This window comes from Fimicolochytrium jonesii (genome assembly GCF_025526975.1).
Source record: "Fimicolochytrium jonesii strain JEL569 chromosome Unknown EV422scaffold_14, whole genome shotgun sequence".
NCBI classification, from domain to species: domain Eukaryota; kingdom Fungi; phylum Chytridiomycota; class Chytridiomycetes; order Spizellomycetales; family Powellomycetaceae; genus Fimicolochytrium; species Fimicolochytrium jonesii.
Window position 1 is genome coordinate 749,536 of NW_026515681.1, and position 22,270 is coordinate 771,805.

Sequence of the window (22,270 nt, forward strand, 5' to 3'; positions counted from 1 at the left end):
CGAAGAATACGACGCTCGTGCGACGAAGAAACGAGTCTGCTTGGGGCGCGTCTCCATTTGCATCGTCTTTGGATACCGCTCTGCCAAGGGGTCCATTCAATTGTCGAGCCGAGTGCTCTTTTTGTTTTTGTGGAAACCCACGCGCTGAGACTATAGAGAGGAACACCGCCGAAATCCAACGTATCAATCATCCCGTATCAGAAAAAATGTATTGCCCAAACCCCCACCGTCCATAAACACAAAAGGGGGCCTCGTTCGGGGGGGTATATATATATATCTTACGTACACCCCCTTCCCCCCCAAAAAAACCCCCATCAGCTTCACAACCCCTCGCAATATCCAATCACCCCTCACATCCCCAGACCACTCTCCCACAACGTTTCCAGTTCCCCCCGTCTCCGCTCCACACACTTCCAGTCCATCTCCGCCTTCGCGACAGCCTCGACATCCCTCCACGCCTTCTCGACGGCCGTCGCGAACCGCGCCCATTCCCTCGCGGGCGCATGTGTCATTTTCCCGATCCGGTTGAGCAAGGCCGGGGCGCTGAGTGTGGCGAGGGAGGCCAGCAGCGTCGTCGTGTGCGCGTGCGTGGGGTGGGTCGAGACGGCGAGGAGGTGGACGACCAGCGCCTGCACCTGTCCGGTCGTCTGCGATATGGTGGAACCGACGCTGGCTCGCTCGATGAGGCTGTCGAACACTGCGGACTCGACCCACGCACGCCGGAACCGCACCAACGCGGCCCCGAGCGCCGTCGGGTGCCGCGCGGGCGTGAAATACCGGTCTAGGGGTACGCCCAGCGCCAGCAGCCGTAGGAGGGGGAGGATCGCGGCCCCGGTCGTCGGTCGTGGCTTCCGCCCCCCCGCGGCGGTGTCGGCACACATGGAGGTGAACTCCGGGATGGGCGTGTCGAGGATCTTGCGCGCGAGGATGTGGCCGGCGGTGGAGGTTTGGCGGAGGACGGCGGTGAGGGTTGGAAAGGGGATGGTGGGGAGGGCGGGGAGGGGTGGGAGCGGGGTGGGTGGCGGGTGGGTGAGTGGAGTGGTGCTGGGGGAGGTCGCGGTGGAGAGGATGTCGAGGGCCAGGGAGACTATGTCGGGGTCTGCTGCAAACTCCTTTGGTTGTGCGGCGAGGGTGGGAGTGAACTCGCTGGGGGAATCGGCGCCCGCGGCTTGTGGTCTGGACGGGTCCGCGGACGCTGAGACGGTCCGTGTGGGTTCTGCTGTATCCTGCGCATCCGCACTGTCGGAATTTTCCGCAACTTCGCGAACCCACCCCCAAACAACCCCCCTCTCTTCCCCATTGAACCACCGCTCCATACACCCCCCCACTTCACAAGCCCTTGCAAACGCCTCACACATCCCACTCGCAACAATCGCATCCGCAATCTCCCCCGGGGTACCCCGCGCAAGCAGGTCGTTGATCCGTATCGTGGAGCCCGTGGGGGTTTGCAGCGTGAGGGTGTTGTGTCGGGTTCGCCCGAGCCGGGATTTGGCGCGGAGGAGGGATAGGAGGGCGGGTGGGTGCGTGTACGTCGACGTCGGTGGCGGAGAGTCAGATATCGAAGAGGTATCCGACCCTGGTTGTTCAGTATCCGTACTCCTCGAAATCGCAAACGGGCATGTGGGTCCCGTGGTGGTAAGTCCCGAAACCGGGCATTTCCCACCACTCTCTCTCTGCGTTGAGACACCCTCCACCTCCACCTCGTCTTTATCACCACTCAACCCCCGAATCCACTCCCCGAGAACCCTCCGTTCCCCCTCATCGAAAACCGCAAACATCGGCCCCCCGAACCCACACAACCCCGCCAACAACCCACTCCTCTCCGGCCTCCCTCTCCACACCCACCGTTTCTCCCTACTCAACACCTCAACCAGCTCATCTTTCCGTGTGTGGATGTGGGCGGGGTCGAGCCAGTAGTGCAACGGGTGGGACCCGAGCCGGGAGTGCGGGGAGTGGATGCGGTGGGCGTAAGGGGATTTCCGGGCGAGGATGTGGGACACGGCGTGGGTTAGGATTTGGTGCGGGGTGGGTGTGGTGGTCGGGGAGGAGGTGAGGGTGGTGAGGGACCGTTCGAGTTGCCGGCGCCGATCGATATGCGGTTGGAGCGGGTTGCGTTCAGAGAGGTAGAAGCCTGCCACGATGCGTTGCCAATGTTCGTTCATTCTGTTAGAACCAGGGGAAGGGAAGATTGTCAGTATACAGTTGGTACGTCATGCCAAGAGGTCAACAGCACAAAGGAGATTTTGGAATACTCACACATCAACCCCACTGACGGTCCTCACCCACTCCAAATAGTTCCTCACCGCATCGACAGCCAGCCTCGCATGGCCATTCGCCGCGTTGTCGATACTGACATGCAGCAAAAAATACGTCGCGTCCAATCCCATACGCTCAAACTCCCAACTCGTCACCAACAAATGCAGCGGGAGCTGCTCATACCCCAGGTTATATCCCAGGGCCTCCGGGAAGAATTCGTGCGCGGAGAATTGGCCGAGGGCGAGCTGGATACAGCCGCGGGTGAAGGCGGGGGTGAGGATGGTGGGTGTGTGGGCGAAGGTGGAGGAGTGGGCGGGCGGGAGGGAGGGGCTAGTGGAGGAGAGGGTGAGGGTGTAGACCGTGACATGGTTTTGTGGGAGAATGCCGTCGCCGAGTTCTTCGATGAAGGTGGTGTAAAGGGGGAGGGCGGTGCGTTTTGCTTGCGTGTGGTGGTGGTGCGGTTGTGGTGAGGTTGTTGTTGTAGGCGGGAATGGGGAGTGGGAATCCGACGACGACGGCGCGGAAGTGCCGCTGCCTACAACGTGCTGTAACCACGCTCCGTCGACTAGTTTGGTCGGCGCGTTCTGCAACAGCCACCATTCGGCGAACGCCCGGCTCGGAAACATCGTATTCGCGTATCGCAGGGCTTCCGCTTCCTCTTTCTCTTCATCCACCTCCTCATCATCTCCCTTCCTCGTCTTTGCTCTTAGAGTCTCCCACTCCTCCATCCGACGATCCCATCCGGCGCGATACTCATGGTACGCGTCCATGGTGCGTTGGTGCTGGGCGAGCATGAAGGATTCCAGGGCGGCGGGGTCGTACCCGTTGCGCATGGCGGCGCCGAGGGTGGCTGGGGGTGTTGTTTGGGTGAGCTTAGAGGCAGCGGCGTCGTGGGCGGCTTGGATGGCGGAGAGGCGTAGTTGGGATTGGAGGAATGTGCGGGCGATTGGCAGGACGTCTATAAGTTGAGGAAATGTTAGGATGAGCGAAGTGAATGGAAGCTTGCGCGGATCGGGCGGTACATACCAGGATAATCCTCGACATTCATCAACCGATAAAAGAGTTCGCGATGCGAGATGTGACCATCCTCCTCTTTCACGTCACCCTCCATATCGTCCCCCCACCAAGTTCCCCTCCCATTCTCGCCCGCAACCCTCTCAACCTCCCTCACCCAGTCCCCAAAAACTCCGCCATCCTCGTCGGTCTCCTCAACATCCCCAACAGTCGTCGATCCACTTGACGACGTATTCGAACCACGACGAGGTGTTTTGGGGGGCGTGATGGTGGCATCGTCGTCAGCGGTTGGGTAGGAGTTTGTCGTACAATGGTTGTTTGTTGGAGTGACGAGGTGGGATGGTTTGAGGAAGGAGGTTAGGAGGGCTGTTAGGGGTGTTGGGAGCATTTTTTGTGCGTGGGCGTTGATGGGGGGTTGTTATTGTTGTCGATGAAGAGCGTCGCTGATAATTTCGATGCTGTTTTTGGCTCGTCCGTTGACGCTGAATGCAGCAGCAGGTGGTAGTGATCACTGAGAGAGATGAGTGAATGGAAAAAGAAGCGTTTGTTCCAAAACCGGTTCAGGCGACAAAGGAGAAGAAAGGGCGTATAGGTCAGATGTACTGTATTTGTGGAGTCTGATATATGGTACAAGACGGGATATGATATGGGAGAGGGAATATCCGCCAGTGAAAGAGGAGATCTATGGGAAATACAGTACAGCGCGAACGGGCGCCCACCCAAAGCGTCGTTTTTTGTGATGGGAAAGCGAGTTCTTCCGTCTCCCATGACTTGACTTGACGTATTTATGATAGGGACGGATGCGCCGGAGGTTGCGGGAGGCAGAAGCAAGCAAAGGACAACGTGCCCCAGCAGGGGATCCGCGTATGTACTATGATATGTAGGACGGAGTAACTTGTGGTTGCAACCCGATTCCCCGTCGCTCACTCTCACTTTCACTTGGGGCTTCCAGATCCAAGTCACGGGCCTCACCCTCCCTTCTCTTGCTTGAGTCTTGTGGGTGGGAGGGAGTGACCACATGATGATGGGGGGGGGGCGCGGGGGCCAGTCCCAAGGATGCTCCGCAAAAGCCTCACCCAAAAAAGAAAAAGGAATGGATGCGGATGAAGCGCCTGACAGGAAACGGGAATGACCGGGGGGGACGGGAGTTACGCCGTATGAGGTCATGTACGCGTCATGCATGACTCATGCTACTTAAACTATCCACTCGCGTCATGTGACCTTGCGCTTGGACTCGGATGTGTGAGGATATCTCAGAATGCTCTATCATGGGGCCAAGCTTGCGCACCGCGGATCTGGGAATGATGAAGATCGTGGATACTCTTTCAACGTGGGAGGGGAAGCTTCAGTGCAGCGGGCGGTGATACCTATGTGCGACGGTGCCGGAAAGGAGGAAGGTTCCGGCAGACGGATTGGTGATGGTCATCTATATTTGATTGCATGTTGGAAAATCAAACGTTTGCCAAACTGCCAAAGAGTGTTTCATGGGGACGGAGAGGGATTGATGCTAGACCTGCGGATCTGGACCAGCGAGCCCGCTCCGTTGAGTTCGTAACCCATCGATGGCAACTTCTCAGAACCAGCCTTCGGTGGGAGGTCGTACGGCAGATGGCACAGGAAGGCGGAAACCACCAAATGAAAGCGACAAAGACGACAAGTCAAAAAGACAACATGGCAGCGCAACTCTCACCCACCGCCCGCTGCCTCCCCCCGACGAGCACAAGCAATATCGGTTGGCGCAGCAAAGTGTCACGCAAGAGCAGCAGCAGCAGGCGCACGCACGATTTGCAAGCGACCAAGGTTGAGGCTTCCCGGTTTACTCATTGCTGATGTGCTGTCGCCGCACACAGCGGCCGTCAAAGTGGCAGACATACATGCGTAGCTTGAAGCCATCATGACCGTTGTGCAAAGAGTAGCCTCCAGCCAGGGTGACGGAGACTCACTCGGTATTTTGCAGACCACTCATTCGTGACTACTATTTGTTGGAGCTTCACTCCCTGACTCCCAGGTAGCCGCTGCGGGACTCCAAGTCAGGCCCATGTCGGGATACCACTAGCGCCAAGGGCGCGGTGGGCAGCTTGACCTGCTGGAAAATGTTTGCAATAGCCTGTGACCTTCGCTCACTTGCCCGAGATCGAGATACGCTATGCCACTCCACACACGACTGACCTTGAGTCAGGGTACCACTGCCGTCAGGTATGCAGGGTATCCTGCACCGTGCAACGCCTTAGAAAACCATGCTTGGCCTGCAGACTCGGCACACCTGGCACCTCTATATGACGGCGAAAGAACCTTTAGCAATGCGAAGAAGCACTGAGCAAAGGGGCGCAGGTCCCGTCATTTCCGGCGCGATTCCGGCACTAACGCCATCCCGGCGTTTCGGTAAGGTCGGGACGGTTCCGGGACACAATACGTTACACAAATTACCACAACATCCGCCAAATTTGGGAGAGAAACACCCGCGAAGTCGAACAAGTTGCACGACGGGCTCCGATCAGCTCGCCGGGTGAAGGATCCCGTCGGGATGATCGACAAATCATGACGATTCCCGGTGAACGAACGGACGTTTCACGAGGGAGGTGTGAATTTGAAGTTGGGAATTCGTCGACCAGAATTTCTTCGGCGCGTCGCGTTGCGCAGCTTTGTCTTCCGACATATTCGGTGCTCAGAAAATGGTCGAATGGACGAGTCAGAGTCGGACGACCGTCTGTAACATGCATGCAATTCACCGGCTGGTCGATGCAGCCGTGGCCTATCGATGAACGGGATCAGTGGGTACCGGTTATGACGCTGTGCATTGGCGGTTAGTTGGAACTTGGAACTTTGCTGAGCGAAGAGCGGGTTGGTTGATCATGCAACCCGCCTTCTCTCGAGTTTCGTATGAATGCCAGATCCACCAACCCCTTCTTTCTTCGGCGTAGAAGCTTCCACCGGCCATCATCCATGCAGCACTGGCATATGGCTCGGATGACGGTAGTGGCCTTCCGTCTACGTCGCACGCGTGCTTTGTGTTCAAGGACTTCAAAACCATGTCAACTCTCGGAATGCGTTGCCGAATAGGAGCATTGCGCGCCATCAAAAACTGATGCGACCAGCGATAGTAAAGTCTCACAGAAGTCGGATCCCTCCGAGTTGTGGATCCGGCCCCAAATCGCGTATCCTTCAAGACGAGGAGAAGATGGCCTCGACCCTTATTTTGTCCAATGTTCCCGGATACCCCCTTTCTTTATACGGAATGCGAGAAAAACCTCGACGCTGCGCTACCCGTAGGCACCGTCCACTGCGGGAATGTTAGTCAATCATGAATCAGGCAGGCCCGGATCCAAAGAATGCGACGCAAAACCTCGTTCAGGGACCATGACGTTCTCCGATTGCATATCTATGGTTTTTTGTGTCTAGCCAACCCGGCCCGGACATGCTCGGAACATGAGGGATTTCGCTACGAAAGCGTCGAAGGATACAGGGTCAATCCCGTCGTTTCCGGCCAGCTTTTCCAAGCCCACTGCCGGATGCGAATCCCTGGGTAGGCTGGATATAAAACTACGTGGATAGCTCTTCCGGGTCCCATAGTCTACGATAATCGCCCTCGGCTGTTTCCTCGGTTCCCTTTTGCCCTGCGCCCTGACTTGGACGTTTGCTTCCAAGTTCATCCAAGCGCTCGCAAAATCCTCTCGCTCGCGCGCCGGTTTCCGCTGTCACTGTCACCCACTACTGCCAGCGGCCCCCCTTTCCAGGTTCGCATCCCACCCGCCATGGGCATCCAACCACACACAATCGCGGCTCCACGCGCCCCAGCGCCCACCCAACGCTTCATCACCCGTGGCGTCGCCATCATCACCGTCCTCGCACTCGTCACCGCCGTCTGCCTGCGCCAATTCCAAAATTACACCTGCATGTCACAGGCCTGCTCCGAGCGCGACGATGACTACGCCTACCAAAATCTCGTCACCGTCTACGCCTTCTATGGCTTCTCCCTTTTCCTCGGGATCGCCGTCTACGCTGCCCAACACCGCCGCAGCCGACAGTGGGCGGCTGTCACGGCTTTCAAGATTGGGAGGTGTCGAGTCTCCCGGATGAGGATCTTCGTGTGGACGGCCGTAATCGTGTTCCAGGTCCTGGTGTTTGCTTATTGGTGGGATGCGGCGAATAAGGTTCGCGTCGAGCAGATGAGGGAACGGATGGCGAAGGGTGGTGCTGCCACCGGTGGACATCGCCGACGCGCCGAGATGGCTCATGATACTGAGATCCATATCCCGTTCACGTTTGACATCTTTTGCTCCAACATGTTCAGGTAATGGTCCTAGTCATTCAGGGCACGTAGGATACCGTTGCCTACCTCAGCTAGCTCATCAACTGACACAACATCCCCCCTTCCGTTACTTCCCAGAGCCAGCGCTCATCCCCTTGCCATCCAACTCGCACTCGCTCTCCTTCCCATCTCTCGCCGAGGCATCCTCTCCTCCCTCCTCAACATCGACTACGATGACTCACTCCAATTCCATCGATGGTCCGGCGCGGCCTCCGTCTTGTTTGCCTTCCTCCATGGCGCTGCCCATGAGGCACCTGGGTTCAGGAACAGAGGCTTTGTTGGGCAAATGCAGGCGAGGTTCAAGCCTGCTGCGACTTACAGGGTAAGTACTGAGTTAGCCGCTTTTGGGAATGGATCCCAAGTACAATGAAGTATGATCAAGTATGGATCACACAAGCAATGAGCCTCATTCGCCTTTCCTTTCAACCTCTCGAACAGAATGGAATCTCCCTAATCGGCTTCATCGCCGCCCTCATCTTCCTCTGGGTCGGCCTCAACGCCATCCCCTACATCCGCCGCAACAACTACACCTGGTTCTACCTCAACCACATGCTCGCCTTCGTCGGCATTGGCCTCGCCTTCCTGCACGCCAGCCCAATGTTCTACCTCTCACTCCCCGCCCTCGCCGTCTACGTCTTCGACCTCGCAACGCGGCTGTACAGCAGGCATAGGGATACATGCCACATTATCGACGTGCGGAAGGAGGACTGTGGGTACCTGCGAGTCGACATTGCGGGTTGGGAGGGTGTGTATACCCCTGGTCAGTGGGTGTCGGTCAAGATCCCCGAGCTGTCGCATTTCATGTGGCATCCATTCACGATTGCGTCAGCGCCAGCGCAGAAGAGGATTGGATATGTGGGTCCGGATATCGACGACAACGGCAGGGACGCTCCTGTGACGGTGTATCATGACGATGAGGTGCCGCGCGGCGAGGAAAAGAAGGCAAAGTACCGCCGAGGAGAATCGCAGGAGACGGTTTTGCGAAATACGTCTGATGCGGTGCCTGTCAGCAACGTGATTACGTTGATTATCAAACCAACAAACAAACAAGGACGGTGGACAAGCTCGTTGATCAAGTTATGGGAGAAGCGGAAGGGCGAAGAGGGACATAGTCCAATAAAGGTGAGTTGAAAATGATTCGAAGTATGACTTGCACCGTCTGAATATCATCTCACTTCCCGTCCTCTTTCTATTCCTCGCAGATCCTCGTCGACGGGCCCCACGGCAACCTCCCACTCGGCTTCCTCGAATCGCCTCACATCGTCGCCATCGCCGGCGGCAGCGGTATCCCCGGCGCCCTCTCCATCGCCAACCACGTCCTCTCGGCCTCGAACCCCCATCTCGACCAAAGCGTCGATTTCGTCTGGACGGCGCGCGAAGAGTTTGCAGGCAAACTGTCGGCGTTTGCGGAACTGCAAGAAGCTCACGGCGCCGTGCATCGCGAGAACGTCGAGAGACTGCGTGAGTTGCACGTACGCCAACGACGAGCATCATCAAGTTCGGATGGACGACAACAACAAGACTACGAATACATCGAGGTCGAACCCGAATCAACACACACCTGTAATTTCAACCTCTCCTCGGCAACACGGCTCGACGTCTTCGCCACCGTCGCCGAGATCATGGACCGTCACGCAGAAGCGGACGATGTGTCGATTTACGCGTGTGGGCCGCGGACGTTGTTGGAGGCCGTGGCGGATGCGGTGGGTGTCGCGAGGAAGCGGAGGACCGGAAGGATGGTGTTGCATTTGGAGGGATATGAGCGGTGACGGACTTACAAGACTTGTGCTCGACATCCAAGTTATCGAACATCGACTGGATTAAACGGCTCGGCGCCAGGCTGTCCTGCGGTGTCCAACGTCAACCAGACTCTACGGCGTTATGTATTCGGACTTCGGACGTTGGCATTTACGTATAGATGGAACCGTGACTGCAGGACTTTCACCGCACCTTATACACCGCGCCTCCCACAGTCACTGTTTGAGAAGGAGGGCTTTCAGTCCCAAGTTGTCGGTTAGACGCTCCCCTCTGGACGCCTGGCTCGACTCAAACAGACATTTGTACCATAATATTGTTCTGACATTTCTGTAAAATTACTTTTTATTATATACGGCCAATCTTTGAATGTGTTTTGGCGACTTTGACTTGGGATCTTGCTTCTACTGCCAAACCGTTCGCTTCGCTCGTTGGATATACCATTTTCCTTCCTTTGCGGAACGGAACTCGATTACGAAGAAATGACGGATGCGCCTCGGTGCCCTCATCCTTTCCTAACCCGCCTTGGCCTATTCTCCCACCTTCACGGAACGGAGATCGATATCCAATGAGGACATACTGTCGGGGCTGTTGGGCATGCCGGGGCTATCGTTTGCCGGACTTTTGCTCAAGGGGGAGACGGGCGGCAGGAAGCGGTTTCTCCATATTGAAGCGGTACCAATGCACAAACCGCGTATGCCATCGACATATTCCAAAAAACATCGGATTTCAACCAGCTTCTGTGGCGCAATTGGTTAGCGCGTTCGACTGTTACACAAGAGTTACACAATGTAACACAAGTTAGCAATCGAGAGGTTGGCAGTTCAAGCCTGCCCAGGAGCGAGTTTTTTTTGATTTCATGAAGAGTTCAACAGTATTTGTTCCTGAGCCGTTCGTCCATTCTTTTATTCGCCTAGCTTGATATGTACGAACGTTGCGACCATATATTACTCAGGATCTTTAAATGCCAATATTATACGCAACCTGATCATCGTACTGTACGTTTCACGCTGAAGAAGCGCGACGGGCACGATATATTCAGTTAGATCGCAGAAACTCTTAATCATACTCTGACCAAACTATTCTCCGACGTCAGATACAGTGGATGCGACGTTGGAATGTTGAACTTGGAACCATTTTCTGAAATTCCTATTGATGGTATATCAAGAGTTCCTGCCGCTGGGATCATGCAGCCATATTGCTTTCTCATGGCGCGTCCTGGCGGACTGTGAAGTTCTGACGTGGCGGCGGATCGGACGGGAGCGAGCTGCTCTTTATGATTGAGCGTTCGAGAATATCTCTCTCCATGTCCGCATTCGCCTGTTGCGTTAGCGTTCGTGAACATTCATTATTATGTTCTGTATATGTTTTTTGTCGATCTCAACACGTATGAATGCCGAGTCTATGTACCGGTCCTTGGAACGCAGCTCGTCATGGGAGGATGTCAGATTCCGGATGTGACTTTGCGACGAGGCGTGTTGACTGCATTTACCATCTCCGCCAATCTGGTGGCGGATCTGGTGGTCGAGTTCGAGGTTGAGGAAGATGGGGCGGCGGGACCATCACCATCCTCATCCTCATCCTCCAACACCCGCTTCCCCTTCCTCTCCGGGGCCTTGTTTGTGAACGCCCAAACGTCCCTCTTTCCCCTCTTCCCCAAACCCACTTTCGGAATCTTCGCTCCTGTACGCGACATTTTTGCACTATGCGAGGCGAGTAGACACTAATCGCAGAGCCACAAAGGGGCCGGTGGTTGCAAGCGATTCGAATACATTCATCGAACAGGAGCGCTCGTCGCTGCGGCATTAGGTCAGTACGCAGCTTCGATGAAGGCTACGGTGTTGACCCAGAGGTCCCCCCCGCTGACAACGCCACTCCGGGAATGAACAAGGCCGTCGGGGCACGGTTGGCAGCGATGCAGGAGACGAACTCTGGAGAGAGCGTCAATGAGTCGCTTCTGAAGTGCTCGCTAGGCGGAGACAAGATCGACTACCGTCCTCTGTTCAAAGAAGCGCGAGAGTTCTATCCTCATTTCAAGATGATCTTGTGCACGAACAACCCCTTGACCATCAAAGGGACGGATCACGGAAGCTGGCGAAAGATTCGGATGGTTCCTTTCGAGAGCCGCTTTGTGGCCAAGACTGACAAGGTGGCCGAGAAGGAAGGATCCCCGCCCGCCGAACCCATCGAACACTTGGTCCAAGATGCCGAAGGGGACGCCGTGTTTGAGACGGATCCCCAGCAAACACGACATCCAAGGTCGTTGTCAGTACATATACAGCGTCCACACCCGCTCTGTTCTCACCATCACTTCCCCCTCTGTCATCGCTAACCGCACCATCAGTGCCAACATCACTACCAGCGCCATTTCTCGTACCACCTCCGCGGTCGCCTCCGTAGATCATCGTAGATCCGGAGTTTTCCCGTTTCGCACATATACTGTATATAGGCAGGACCTATATGTAAAATAAGCCTACAATAGATATTCAGAACCTTCTCGCATTCGTTCCGAGTCTTACTCCCGTGAATGTCAGAGATCACATTTGCTCTAATATCAGCGAGGTATCACATCGTCTCTTTTCCCCACTGCCTGGATCTTTACGACTACGAGCTCCTCCACCACCGACTATTCCTCCTTTTCTCCACAACCATCTCAAACTCTCTCACGATCCGCTCACACTCCGCCCTTTCAAACCCACTCTTCCTCCCCGCCTCCTCCCACCACGCCTCTTCAACAACCCTCGGCTTCCTCCTCTGCCACCACCATTTTTTCGGCGTCCTCGGCGGCACCTGCACGCCCAACTCGCCCTCAAACACCTTCTTCGCGCGCTTGCGCTTCGCCGCCTGCCTCACCGCGCCTTTCAACCAACACCCAACGCCCGTCAATAACCCGCCGAGAGCTTTTGTGACGTTGAGACACCCGATGAGCAGGCCGAGGAAGAAGCCGAGGAAGCAACCGTGGGAGCGGCCGTATTGGACGGGGCGGCGGAAGATATCGGCGAACGCTGCCCAGACTCCGACGGCGATTTGGCGGAAGCCTTCGATGAGACCAACGCCGAAGTTGTTGATGGGGCGGATGGATTGCTCACGCGAGTACCGATCGTAGAGGAGGGGAAAGCGGCGGAAGAAATCTCCGACTTCTATTAGCGTGTAGTAGCCCACTGTTCGGGAGGGAAAAAGGGGTGCGTCAGTACATCAAACATCATCAGTATATCCAACCACGATGGCCAAAAAAAAAACTCACTCTCATAAGGACAGCACGCCAACCAACAAAGCGCCAAAATCGCCGCCCAAACCCCCACCAAACCCCTCGCAAACACCCCACCCCCTTTCTCTCTCTCTCGCCTCGCCGCGGCCACAGGGGCTCTCACCACATTCGACAGCCTGTCCATCAACACCCTCACCGCGCCGGTGCCGGGTATCCCATCATGTTCATGCGGGATGAACCACCGCTCGGTTCTCAGAAACTCCAACTCAGTTTCTGCTATGGCGCCCGTGGCTACGAGCACCTGCGCGACCTGCTGGGAGAGCTGGAGGTTGTGTTTTGGCGCATAGAGGGAGGCGGCGTAGGTGCTGTTGAGTGCGCTGTGGAGGGTTGTGGATAATGGGAGGGAGGCGTGGAGGGATGCGACGCCGAGCTTGACGCCATTTTCTTGGGCCATTTGGTTTGCGATGTGTTGAGCGGCGTGAACGGTGGCGGGGGAGAGGGCTGTGGTTATGGCGGCGGCGAGGCCGGAGGCTGTTAGGTCTTTTGCGGGGACAGGGAGAGGACCGGCTTTCATCTATGAATCGTTGGAGAGGTGAGTGTGTATTGAGAGCATCGCCGAACAAGCAATAACCTGAAAGTCGCAAACCCACCCGATAAACCATTGCCCCCCAGAAAAACTGATCCCCAAAAAACGGCACCACAACCGTCGGCTTCCCACACCTCAGTCCCGCACTCAACGTCCCAGCCCCTCCATGATGCACCACCGCCGCCACATGCTGAAACAACCAATCATGCGGACAATCCCCTATGAAGAGGACTTTATCTCCCAAATCCGGTATACCGCTTTTGGCCCCGCTTTCCCCGCCGCCCATGTTCATCCACCCTTTGGAGATGATGGCGCGCACGCCGGCTTGTTGCACGGCTTGGAGGATCGTGGATGTGAATTTGCCAGGATCTTGGCCAGTGATGCTGCCGAAGCCGATGTAGATAGGGGCGGGGGAGAGGTTGAGGAAGGTGGAGAGGTCCGGTGGTGGGGTGTAGTTGTTGGCTTGATCGAGGAAGTAGAAGCCCGAAATCGCTAGAGGAACGGGGAAAGAAACGAGATTTTAGCAGACATTTCGCATAACACCACTGCCAGGGCGGTCAACGCGAAACCCACCAATATTGGGCCCCCAGTCAACCGGCTTAGGAATCAAACTCGGACTCCAACAAAACGTCCAGGGCACCTCCATATACTCCACCGTCTCGGTCCCCTGCTGCACACCCATCCTCTTCAACCCCAGCACATCCCTCCTAAACTCATTAATCACATCCCCGACCCCCAACCACGTCAGTGTGTCGACGACGCCGTAGCTCATCTTATTGACGAGCTTGTGGACGGTTTTGCTGTGCTCGATGTTGGTTAGCGGGTGTGGGAAGGAGATTGTGCGCACCCACGGCATGGTGAAGGACATGTGGAGCGGGATGCTGAGCTTTTCGGCGCAGTGGATGTGGCCGAAGGAGGGGGGGTTAGCGATTATAACTGAGGCGCGGAAGGGTTGGCCTAAAGAAACCAGCGGTTCATCATCAATTCCCCACCCTTTTGCAATGGGTATCATATATTCCCGCCCACATACCAGTCTCCTCATCAGCCTCAACACAACTCTTCCAACTCCCCCTCAAAATCTCCCTAATCATCTTCCGCTTCGAGCCGATATCCCCCTTTGCGATCGACGCGTAGCTTGGTATCAGACCTTTGTTTTCCACCATGAAAGCCATCAACACCGCTGGGTCGCCGCCAATGGGGTAGAATTCGACTTCGTTGCGGCGGATCCAGGCGCGGAAGGTTTCATGTGTTGCTATGCGGACTCTGTGTTTGTTTGGTGATATGAATTTGAGATGTGAACGTCACGGATTGATGCGCCTCACCTATGCCCATAAATCTGCAACTCCTTTGCCAACGCCAAAAACGGCTGCACATCCCCCCGACTCCCCACAATTTGAATCACAATATTCATAATCGGCACCGACACATCAATCCTCGTCTCCCCATTCAATTGCGGATGCGCCGGTGGTGGATACGCCGCCTCATGTCCTCCAGGCGACGCAAGCTGCGCCGTACCTAGCGGGATCGGTCGTTGCTGGAACAGCTCCTCGAAGGAGTCGGACGGTACCACTTCGCTTGTTCCTGCATCGTACGGCGGGGGTGCCTGGGAAGTGTGCGAGAGGCGGGGGATGGAGAGGAGGCCGTTTTGTTGGAGATCGACTTCGGATGCGAGCTCCACGAAGGAGTTACTTTGGATTGGACGCATCCGGCCCAAGGTAAAAAACGCGAGGGTCTAGGTTATATCGTCCGGGAAAATGATGGATCAGCCCCACGACTACAACAGATCCAGAGGTTGTGTTGTCTGGCGAGGAACGGGACGAAATCTTCAGGGTCTTTATAGCTTCATCCGTAGATATATGAAGACATGCAATCCGGCGTCAAAGCGCGCGCATTTGTCGGTTTGAGAGGACATCATTTTAACACTATGCGTATCTTGAGTAAGAATGGGACGGTGTTTGCAGCAGGATGGACGTCCCCCTGCCAGAGTTCCGGTTCACTTAGATGCAGTTCCGTATCCATGGTTGCCCAGCGCGACGGAATGAAGGGACTTTCCTATTACTTTGGACGTTTTTGTATCCCGGCAACGATGTTCTTTGGTTTGTGCTTTCCTGGCGTTGCTTTTGTGGCTTTGGCATTGACGGGATGTATTTCACATTGCCAATGAAAACTCGACAGCGCGTGTATATATATATATCGGGTTTCAGGACCGCGTCAGGACCGAGGCCCAATTACGGCAGGACCGGTCACGTGAGGCAGATATCCGCACATATGATGCCAAATATGCGCACATATTTGGCCTATTGACCTGACCTGACAGCGTAAGTTACGCACCGACTCCGCACCTAGCTGTTTGCTCCCACCTTCTATCACCCACGTTGCAGCAATTCCACTCCACACCATGCACTTAGCTGGAGCAGCACCAGGTGGAGCGATGCCTTCTCAGCAAGCAGTCACAGATGCCTCCCTCCAGATGGAAATGGAGCTTTCCATCCAACAGAAGCACCAAAGGATGACAGACGTCAGACCAAAGAAGACCACTCAGCAGTACGGCCCCAAGCAGCGGGAGTTTAGGAGCTGGTGTGACAGCAAAGGCTTCCCTATGGAGACGAGGTACACTATCACCAGCAACCAGCTACACCTATTCCTTGAATCATAAGTAATAGGACGCCAGAGGAAGAGAGGCAAAGCTGGAACTGTTGGGCGGTCCACTGTGACTGGTTACGTTTCAGCATTGGTTGACCTTTGGCGACATCAAAGCGCTCTCAAAATCAACAGCCATCCCAATCCCAATGACGATGTTGTCAAACAGTTGGTCAGACACACCGCACTAGATACTACACGCATCAGCAGGGAGAATTTTAACAACAGGGGAATTGGGACGCTGCTGGATGGATATTCCACTGGAGCCCAACTGGAGGGAATGAGTGCGGCATTCTGGATGAAAACCAGAGAGGCTGGCGTGCACTTGCGGAACAATGTTGCATTCCTCCTCTCACATTACGCTCTGCTCCGTGGTGAACTGGCAAGGCAGGCTGAGCTTGCGGATCTTCACTCTGTCACGCTGGAGCATGAAGGTTTTACAGACTGTAAAGCTTTGGTGCTAGTCTTACGGCAAGGGAAAACCAATCCTTTCGGGAGAATAGAAGTGTCAGCGTGCATTCGAAGCCAGACCGCCGTGTGGATCAGTGCATAGCATAAACCAATGGTTTATGCTATGCACTGATCCACTATACTATTACACTGTGCATTAACCGTACCTGGCTCGACTTTACACTGTGCATTAACCGTAGCGGCTGCTGAAAGTGTTATGCATTAACCGTATTCCTGATGTAGGGTGTAATGTATTAACCATGTATCCTACACCTTTGGTATTATGCATTAACCGTACCAGCCTATGAGCCATTAACCAGGAGTCGGGTAAGACCGTGTTCTTCAGTTCCCACGACGCGCTGTCAAATTCTGTTACTTTCCCTTCACAATCTAAGCCACTGGGACATTCGGATGTCCCCTTGCGCCGCAAGAACCATGCGTTATATGAGTACGATGTGTACAATGAGTATCAATTTGACACCTCCCATACCCATCCTGTTATGAACGACGCGTCCATACCATGCGCTTACCTCATGACAGCATCCCAACAGTCAGTCAATGTCAATTCCCTGTCAAAACCTGACATCTGCCAAACCTCGCAGCCGCACGCAGCCGCGCTACCCCACACCTGCCACTGCCTTCATTTCTCCACGCAGCCGCACGTAGCCACACCTCCCAACACTCGGCGCTTACAAACCCTTCTCCATACTTCCCCACGTACCCGCCCACAGCCTCAGCGTAGCCACCCCATCCCCAGTCTTCTGTTTCTATGCTTCCCCACCCTTGGCGCTTCTCTTGGCTTCCCTCTCATTCCGTACCCTTCTGCTTCCCCACGCTTCCCCAGCCTTCCCAGAAAAACATAAATAGCCGCCTCCCCTGAGCTCCCCACTTCCTGATCCCCCAGCAGATCAACACCAGTTCTTCCTAGTCTTGTTCTAGTTCTTGTTTCGGTCTGAATACCATTACCTGTCAACAACCTGCACCACAAGTCGCCTCTATTTCCATCGGCTCCGCCCGTTCATAACAGTTTGATCTGCTCAACAACCCCCAGCCGCTGTACCTCCACGCCAAATCACCATGTCCGACGCCCTTCCCCTCACGGCCGAAGCCTGGCAAGCCATGTGCAATGCGATTGACGAACTTCGAGCGCAGAATACCACCCTACAAGCCGAACTAGCGCAAACCCAGACCACTGCCCCTGCCACCCACGCCCCCGAACCCAAAATCAGTCTCCCAGACAAATTTGATGGCACCCGAAGCAAGTTCCGTGGGTTCCTCAACCAGATCCGGCTCATGTTCGCCCTCCAACCCAGGCGCTACCCCAACGATCAGACCAAGATACGAACTATTGGCACCTACCTCACTGGCACCGCCCAGGCCTGGCTGGCGCCCCTTGTCGAACAAGACCATCATTCTCTTATGAACCTGGATGATTTCATCCAGCAAATGCAAGCAGTCTTTGGAGACAGCGACAGGTTCCGCACGTCCGAAAACAAGCTCCAGAACCTTCGACAAACCCGTGCAGCAACAGAGTATGTAGCTGAATTCCGACAGCTGCAATGCGATGTGTCATGGAATGACCAGGCATTGATTGCCACCTTCCGTCGCGGCCTCAAAGAAGACGTCAAGGACTTAATGCTCACGATGCCCCCTACCGCCTCAATCGACACCGTGATGGAACAGGCCATCCAATGTGACAACCGATTGTTTGAGCGCCGTCTAGAGCGAAGCAGGAACCGACAGCCATATGTGCCAGTTACCACTAGCCCCACCCTCATGAGCCCCGACAACCGCCCAGACGACCCTATGATCATTGACGCTGCTCGTCCGCGAGGACCCCTCACACCGCTAGAGCGCCAACACCGCATCACAAACAAACTTTGCCTCTACTGTGGTAAACCCGGCCACATAGCCAAACTCTGCCTGAACAAGATACGCACGGCGAATGTCGCGGTGAAGGAACCTGCACCTATCCAGGATTTTGCCCAAGTCCAGCTGCAGTAAAGGCCGAGCAGCTGGGCAACACCTGTCCTGGGCCTTCTCACCACGCAAGTACTGCCAAGGGAGAAGCCACAAAACCTTGCTCCGATCCTGGCATCTCCAGCAACACCCTTCTCCTGACCACCAACAATGTCAATCTCCTATCTGAGATACCCTCACCCATGCGGACTTTGGGCCCATCCTCACCATTCGAGTACCCTGTTACCCTGCAGATATCGGCCCAGCGAGCTCCAGTTCAGCTTTCAGCACTACTCGACACCGGTGCGATGTCGTGCTTCATCGACGAAAGTTATGCCCGCAAGCACCGCATCCCACTTGTCAAGAAGGAGGACCCCATTGCGCTTGAACTGGTTGACGGACGTCCCAGCCATGCGGGCTCCATTACCCATCACACCCAACCTTTGGGCATGTGGGTCAACGACCATTTTGAGGAGGTTGTATTCCATGTGACATGTTCCCCGCATGCGCCAATCATCCTGGGGCTTCCCTGGTTTGAGCTCCATGATGTGGAGCTACATTGGAAGACTCGCACTCTTTGCGTCCGCTGCCATTGCGGTTTTGGACAATACGCCTCCTGGGATGCCCTGCCAACAGAACCTAGCCCGAAGCCCTCAAGAACCCCTGAACCTCTGATCCGTATCCATCAAGACGAGATTTCAGTCTCCCTGGCCCAGAGACCCAACACACTGGACCCAGCACCCACACCGATCCACGTATCGTTTATCAGCGCCCCAGCTTTCCGTGTGGCGGCAAGGCATGACCAGGCATTCATTGCCTACGCCAATCCGACCAAGTCAGATTCCCAAGCCCTGACGACCACTCCTCCAAAAGATCCGAAGGCCATCATTCCTGAAGAATACCAAGATTTTGCGGACGTCTTCGCCAAGAAGAACGCGGATACCCTCCCAGAGCACCGACCCTACGACTGTCCCATCGACTTAGAAGAGGGCAAACAGCCACCGTTCGGCCCAATCTATAGTCTCAGCGAGCCTGAAATGCAAGCACTCTGTGACTACCTTGAAGAGAACCTAGCTAAGGGGTTCATCAAGCACTCCAAGTCTCCCGCCGGTGCCCCAGTCCTCTTTGTCAAGAAAAATGACGGTTCCCTCCGTCTGTGCGTCGACTATCGTCGACTCAACAATATCACCATCAAGAATCACTATCCCTTGCCCTTGATTAACAGCATCATGGATCGTCTTCGAGGGGCACGCCGGCTCACCAAGATTGACCTCCGGGGAGCCTACAACCTTCTTCGGATCCGACCAGGGGATGAATGGAAGACAGCGTTCCGATGTCGCTACGGCCTATTCGAGTATAATGTCATGCCGTTCGGGCTCACCAATGCCCCTGGAGTATTCCAACACCTCATGAACGACATATTCCGTGACATTCTCGACGTTTTTGTTGTGGTCTACCTTGACGACATTCTGATCTTCTCAAAAAACCCAGAAGACCACCCCAACCACGTCCGAGAGGTGCTCTCACGACTCCGCCAGCACGGGCTGTATGCGAAACCGGAAAAATACGAATTCAACCGTGACTCTGTTGAGTTCCTGGGGTTTATCATCTCCCAGCAAGGCATTTCCATGGACCCAAAGAAGACGGCTGCCATTACCGAATGGGAACCCCCGACGAATGTCAAAGGCATCCAGCGCTTCCTTGGTTTTGCCAACTTCTACCGGCGATTCATCAAAGGGTACTCTGCGATCGTTGCACCCCTGACCACGCTCACTCGCAAAGACTTGCCATTCAAATGGACCCACGCTGCACACCTAGCTTTTGAAACCCTCAAGAAAGCCTTCACCTCCGCACCTATCCTGACTCACCCCTGACCCTGACAAGCCCTTCATTGTCGAATCCGATGCCTCCGACTTTGCCCTTGGTGCCGTCCTCCTTCAACCCGATGACACAGATCAACTCCACCCCGTGGCCTTTCACTCCCGCAAATTTACTCCTGAGGAAATCAACTATGAGATCTACGACAAGGAACTCCTGGCTATCCAAGACTCATTTGCTCAATGGCGACACCACCTCATTGGTGCCCGCCACAAGGTCATCGTTTACTGTGACCACAAGAACCTCCAGTACTTCATGACTACCGGTACCCTCAACCGCCGCCAATCCCGCTGGTCAATCTTCTTTGCTGATTTCGACTTTGTCATCACATACCGCCCTGGTACCCAGCAACACCAAGCTGACGCCCTCTCTCGTCGCTCTGAATACGAGCTAAGGGAGGGGGAAGAAGCATTCCGCTCCCAGGAAACCACGATCCTCACCCCTGACCATCTCCGCCTGGCCGCCACTTATCTGACCCCACTGGACTCCTCGCTCCTTGACCAAATCAAAGCTGCCCTGGCATCCGATGTGTTTGCGCAAACCATCCGGCGACAGCTTAGGGCCCCCATTGCCCAGCAATCTCAAGAAGACCAAGAACGGATAAAGCGATTCTCCGAGGAAAATGGGGTTCTGCTGTACGACAACCTTGTCTACGTCCCCACCAACAAGCTCCGTGCTGAGATCTGCCGGGACATGCATGACACGCGTTTGGCAGGACACTACGGCATGTCAAAGACCCTGGAGCTCATCTCACGCAACTACTGGTGGCCTAGCCAGTGGCGTTTTGTCAAGTCCTACATCAGGTCCTGCGACGTATGTGCTCAAGCCAAGACCAGCAGACACAAGCCCTACGGTCTCCTCCAACCCCTGCAGGTCCCTGACCGCCCCTGGGGGTCAATTTCCATGGACTTCATCACGGATCTACCAGCCAGTGATGGGGTTGATTCTGTGCTCGTTGTCATCTGCCGGTTCACCAAGATGGCGCACTTTGTACCGTGCAGGAAAACTGCCACCGCTGAGTCAACTGCAGATCTGATCTGGCACCATGTCATCCGGCTCCATGGACTCCCCGACGATATTGTATCTGACCGTGGCCCACAGTTCAACTCCCACTTCTGGAAACGTCTCTTCGCTCTCCTGGGAACCAAGGTCAACCTCTCATCGGCGTTCCATCCCCAGAGCGATGGACAAACCGAGCGGACCAATCAGATTCTTGAGCAATACCTTCGCTGCTTTTGCAACTATCAACAAGATAACTGGAAGGAACTCTTGTCTTCTGCTGAGTTCTCTTACAATAACACCATCCACTCCGCCACCCAGACAACCCCCTTCTATGCCAACTATGGGTTCCATCCTCGATTCAGTCTGGCTTCCGCGACCACAACCGAATCCCTTAATCCTGCAGCCGAAGCTCGTGCCAACCATCTCAAGGAAATCCATGAACAGCTTGCCACTGAGCTCAAGGAGGCCCAAGGACGCATGAAGCGCTTTGCCGATGCTAAGAGGGCACCTGGCCCAGACATGAAACCCGGGGACAGTGTCTGGCTCTTACAGCGGAATCTCAAGACTCTCCGACCTTCCCAGAAACTTGATCACCGTAAGATTGGCCCCTTCACAATCACGGAGAAGATCAACTCGGTCACATATCGCCTCAAGCTTCCCCCATCCTACAAAATTCACAACGTCTTCCATGTCTCCCTTCTTGAACCACGTTTCACCATTCCGGAGCGAACTGAGCCAGAACCCACCCCACCAGAAGAAGTCGAAGGACAGGAGGAATGGATTGTGGAAGACATTCTCGACTCCCGTATTTGACGCACGCACCTTCAGTACCTCATCAAGTGGCAGGGTTGGCCAAGCTCGGAGAACACATGGGAGCCAGTGGAACACCTTGCCCGCTGTCAAGAGCTTGTTGCCCAGTTCCACCAAAAGTACCCCGACAAACCCCGACCAAAGCCTGCCAACATCAAAACAACATCCGGACGCCGTGGCTAAAGGAGGGGGTGATGTTATAGACGACGCGTCCATACCATGCGCTTACCTCATGACAGCATCCCAACAGTCAGTCAATGTCAATTCCCTGTCAAAACCTGACATCTGCCAAACCTCGCAGCCGCACGCAGCCGCGCTACCCCACACCTGCCACTGCCTTCATTTCTCCACGCAGCCGCACGTAGCCACACCTCCCAACACTCGGCGCTTACAAACCCTTCTC

The 22,270-nt window shown here is 55.3% G+C and overlaps 5 protein-coding genes and 1 non-coding gene across 6 annotated transcripts; 4 read left to right on the forward strand and 2 right to left on the reverse strand.

Moving 5' to 3' along the window:
* Nucleotides 1-103: 103 nt before the first annotated feature.
* On the reverse strand, nucleotides 104-3,899 carry EV422DRAFT_86350 (uncharacterized protein). The gene is made up of 3 exons (XM_053074462.1): nucleotides 3,283-3,899; nucleotides 2,257-3,214; nucleotides 104-2,163 (listed from the first exon to the last, which is right to left on the reverse strand). Exons 1-3 carry the CDS (start codon nucleotides 3,656-3,658, stop codon nucleotides 351-353), a joined length of 3,147 nt encoding a protein of 1,048 aa, XP_052925069.1. The 5' UTR covers nucleotides 3,659-3,899; the 3' UTR covers nucleotides 104-350.
* A 3,123-nt stretch (nucleotides 3,900-7,022) lies between these two features.
* Nucleotides 7,023-9,348, forward strand: EV422DRAFT_507001 (uncharacterized protein; the record flags this gene model as incomplete). Its single annotated transcript, XM_053068616.1, has 4 exons — nucleotides 7,023-7,561; nucleotides 7,658-7,901; nucleotides 8,018-8,701; nucleotides 8,782-9,348. 4 exons carry the CDS (start codon nucleotides 7,023-7,025, stop codon nucleotides 9,346-9,348), a joined length of 2,034 nt encoding a protein of 677 aa, XP_052925070.1.
* Nucleotides 9,349-10,070: 722 nt separating this feature from the next.
* On the forward strand, nucleotides 10,071-10,177 carry EV422DRAFT_t86. The gene has a single exon. It is a non-coding gene; the product is annotated as a tRNA-Asn (tRNA).
* An 820-nt stretch (nucleotides 10,178-10,997) lies between these two features.
* On the forward strand, nucleotides 10,998-11,828 carry EV422DRAFT_532326 (uncharacterized protein). Its single transcript, XM_053070526.1, has 2 exons — nucleotides 10,998-11,143; nucleotides 11,226-11,828. Exon 2 carries the CDS (start codon nucleotides 11,250-11,252, stop codon nucleotides 11,664-11,666), a length of 417 nt encoding a protein of 138 aa, XP_052925071.1. The 5' UTR covers nucleotides 10,998-11,143; nucleotides 11,226-11,249; the 3' UTR covers nucleotides 11,667-11,828.
* EV422DRAFT_532330 (uncharacterized protein) lies at nucleotides 11,829-14,995 on the reverse strand. Its single transcript, XM_053070527.1, has 6 exons — nucleotides 14,451-14,995; nucleotides 14,159-14,391; nucleotides 13,702-14,085; nucleotides 13,193-13,620; nucleotides 12,579-13,116; nucleotides 11,829-12,495 (listed from the first exon to the last, which is right to left on the reverse strand). Exons 1-6 carry the CDS (start codon nucleotides 14,831-14,833, stop codon nucleotides 11,939-11,941), a joined length of 2,523 nt encoding a protein of 840 aa, XP_052925072.1. The 5' UTR covers nucleotides 14,834-14,995; the 3' UTR covers nucleotides 11,829-11,938.
* Nucleotides 14,996-15,964: 969 nt separating this feature from the next.
* Nucleotides 15,965-16,288, forward strand: EV422DRAFT_485556 (uncharacterized protein; the record flags this gene model as incomplete). The annotated part of the gene is made up of 1 exon (XM_053067376.1): nucleotides 15,965-16,288. A coding segment is annotated over one exon (324 nt), but the record flags the coding sequence as incomplete, so codon positions are not given.
* Between the last annotated feature and the right edge of the window lie 5,982 nt (nucleotides 16,289-22,270).

Excerpts from the sequence above, each read along its gene's own strand:
- EV422DRAFT_532326 (XM_053070526.1), top strand. The coding sequence starts at position 11,250 with ATGCAGGAGACGAACTCTGGAGAGAGCGTCAATGAGTCGCTTCTGAAG.
- EV422DRAFT_532330 (XM_053070527.1), bottom strand. The coding sequence starts at position 14,833 with ATGCGTCCAATCCAAAGTAACTCCTTCGTGGAGCTCGCATCCGAAGTC. Across the intron at positions 13,117-13,192 it reads GGGGGGCAATGGTTTATCGG|ATGAAAGCCGGTCCTCTCCC; the intron begins GTGGGTTTGCGA and ends AACGATTCATAG. Across the intron at positions 12,496-12,578 it reads GGCGTGCTGTCCTTATGAGA|TGGGCTACTACACGCTAATA; the intron begins GTGAGTTTTTTT and ends CCTCCCGAACAG.
- EV422DRAFT_86350 (XM_053074462.1), bottom strand. The coding sequence starts at position 3,658 with ATGCTCCCAACACCCCTAACAGCCCTCCTAACCTCCTTCCTCAAACCA. Across the intron at positions 3,215-3,282 it reads GAATGTCGAGGATTATCCTG|ACGTCCTGCCAATCGCCCGC; the intron begins GTATGTACCGCC and ends CTCAACTTATAG. Across the intron at positions 2,164-2,256 it reads ACCGTCAGTGGGGTTGATGT|AATGAACGAACATTGGCAAC; the intron begins GTGAGTATTCCA and ends TGGTTCTAACAG.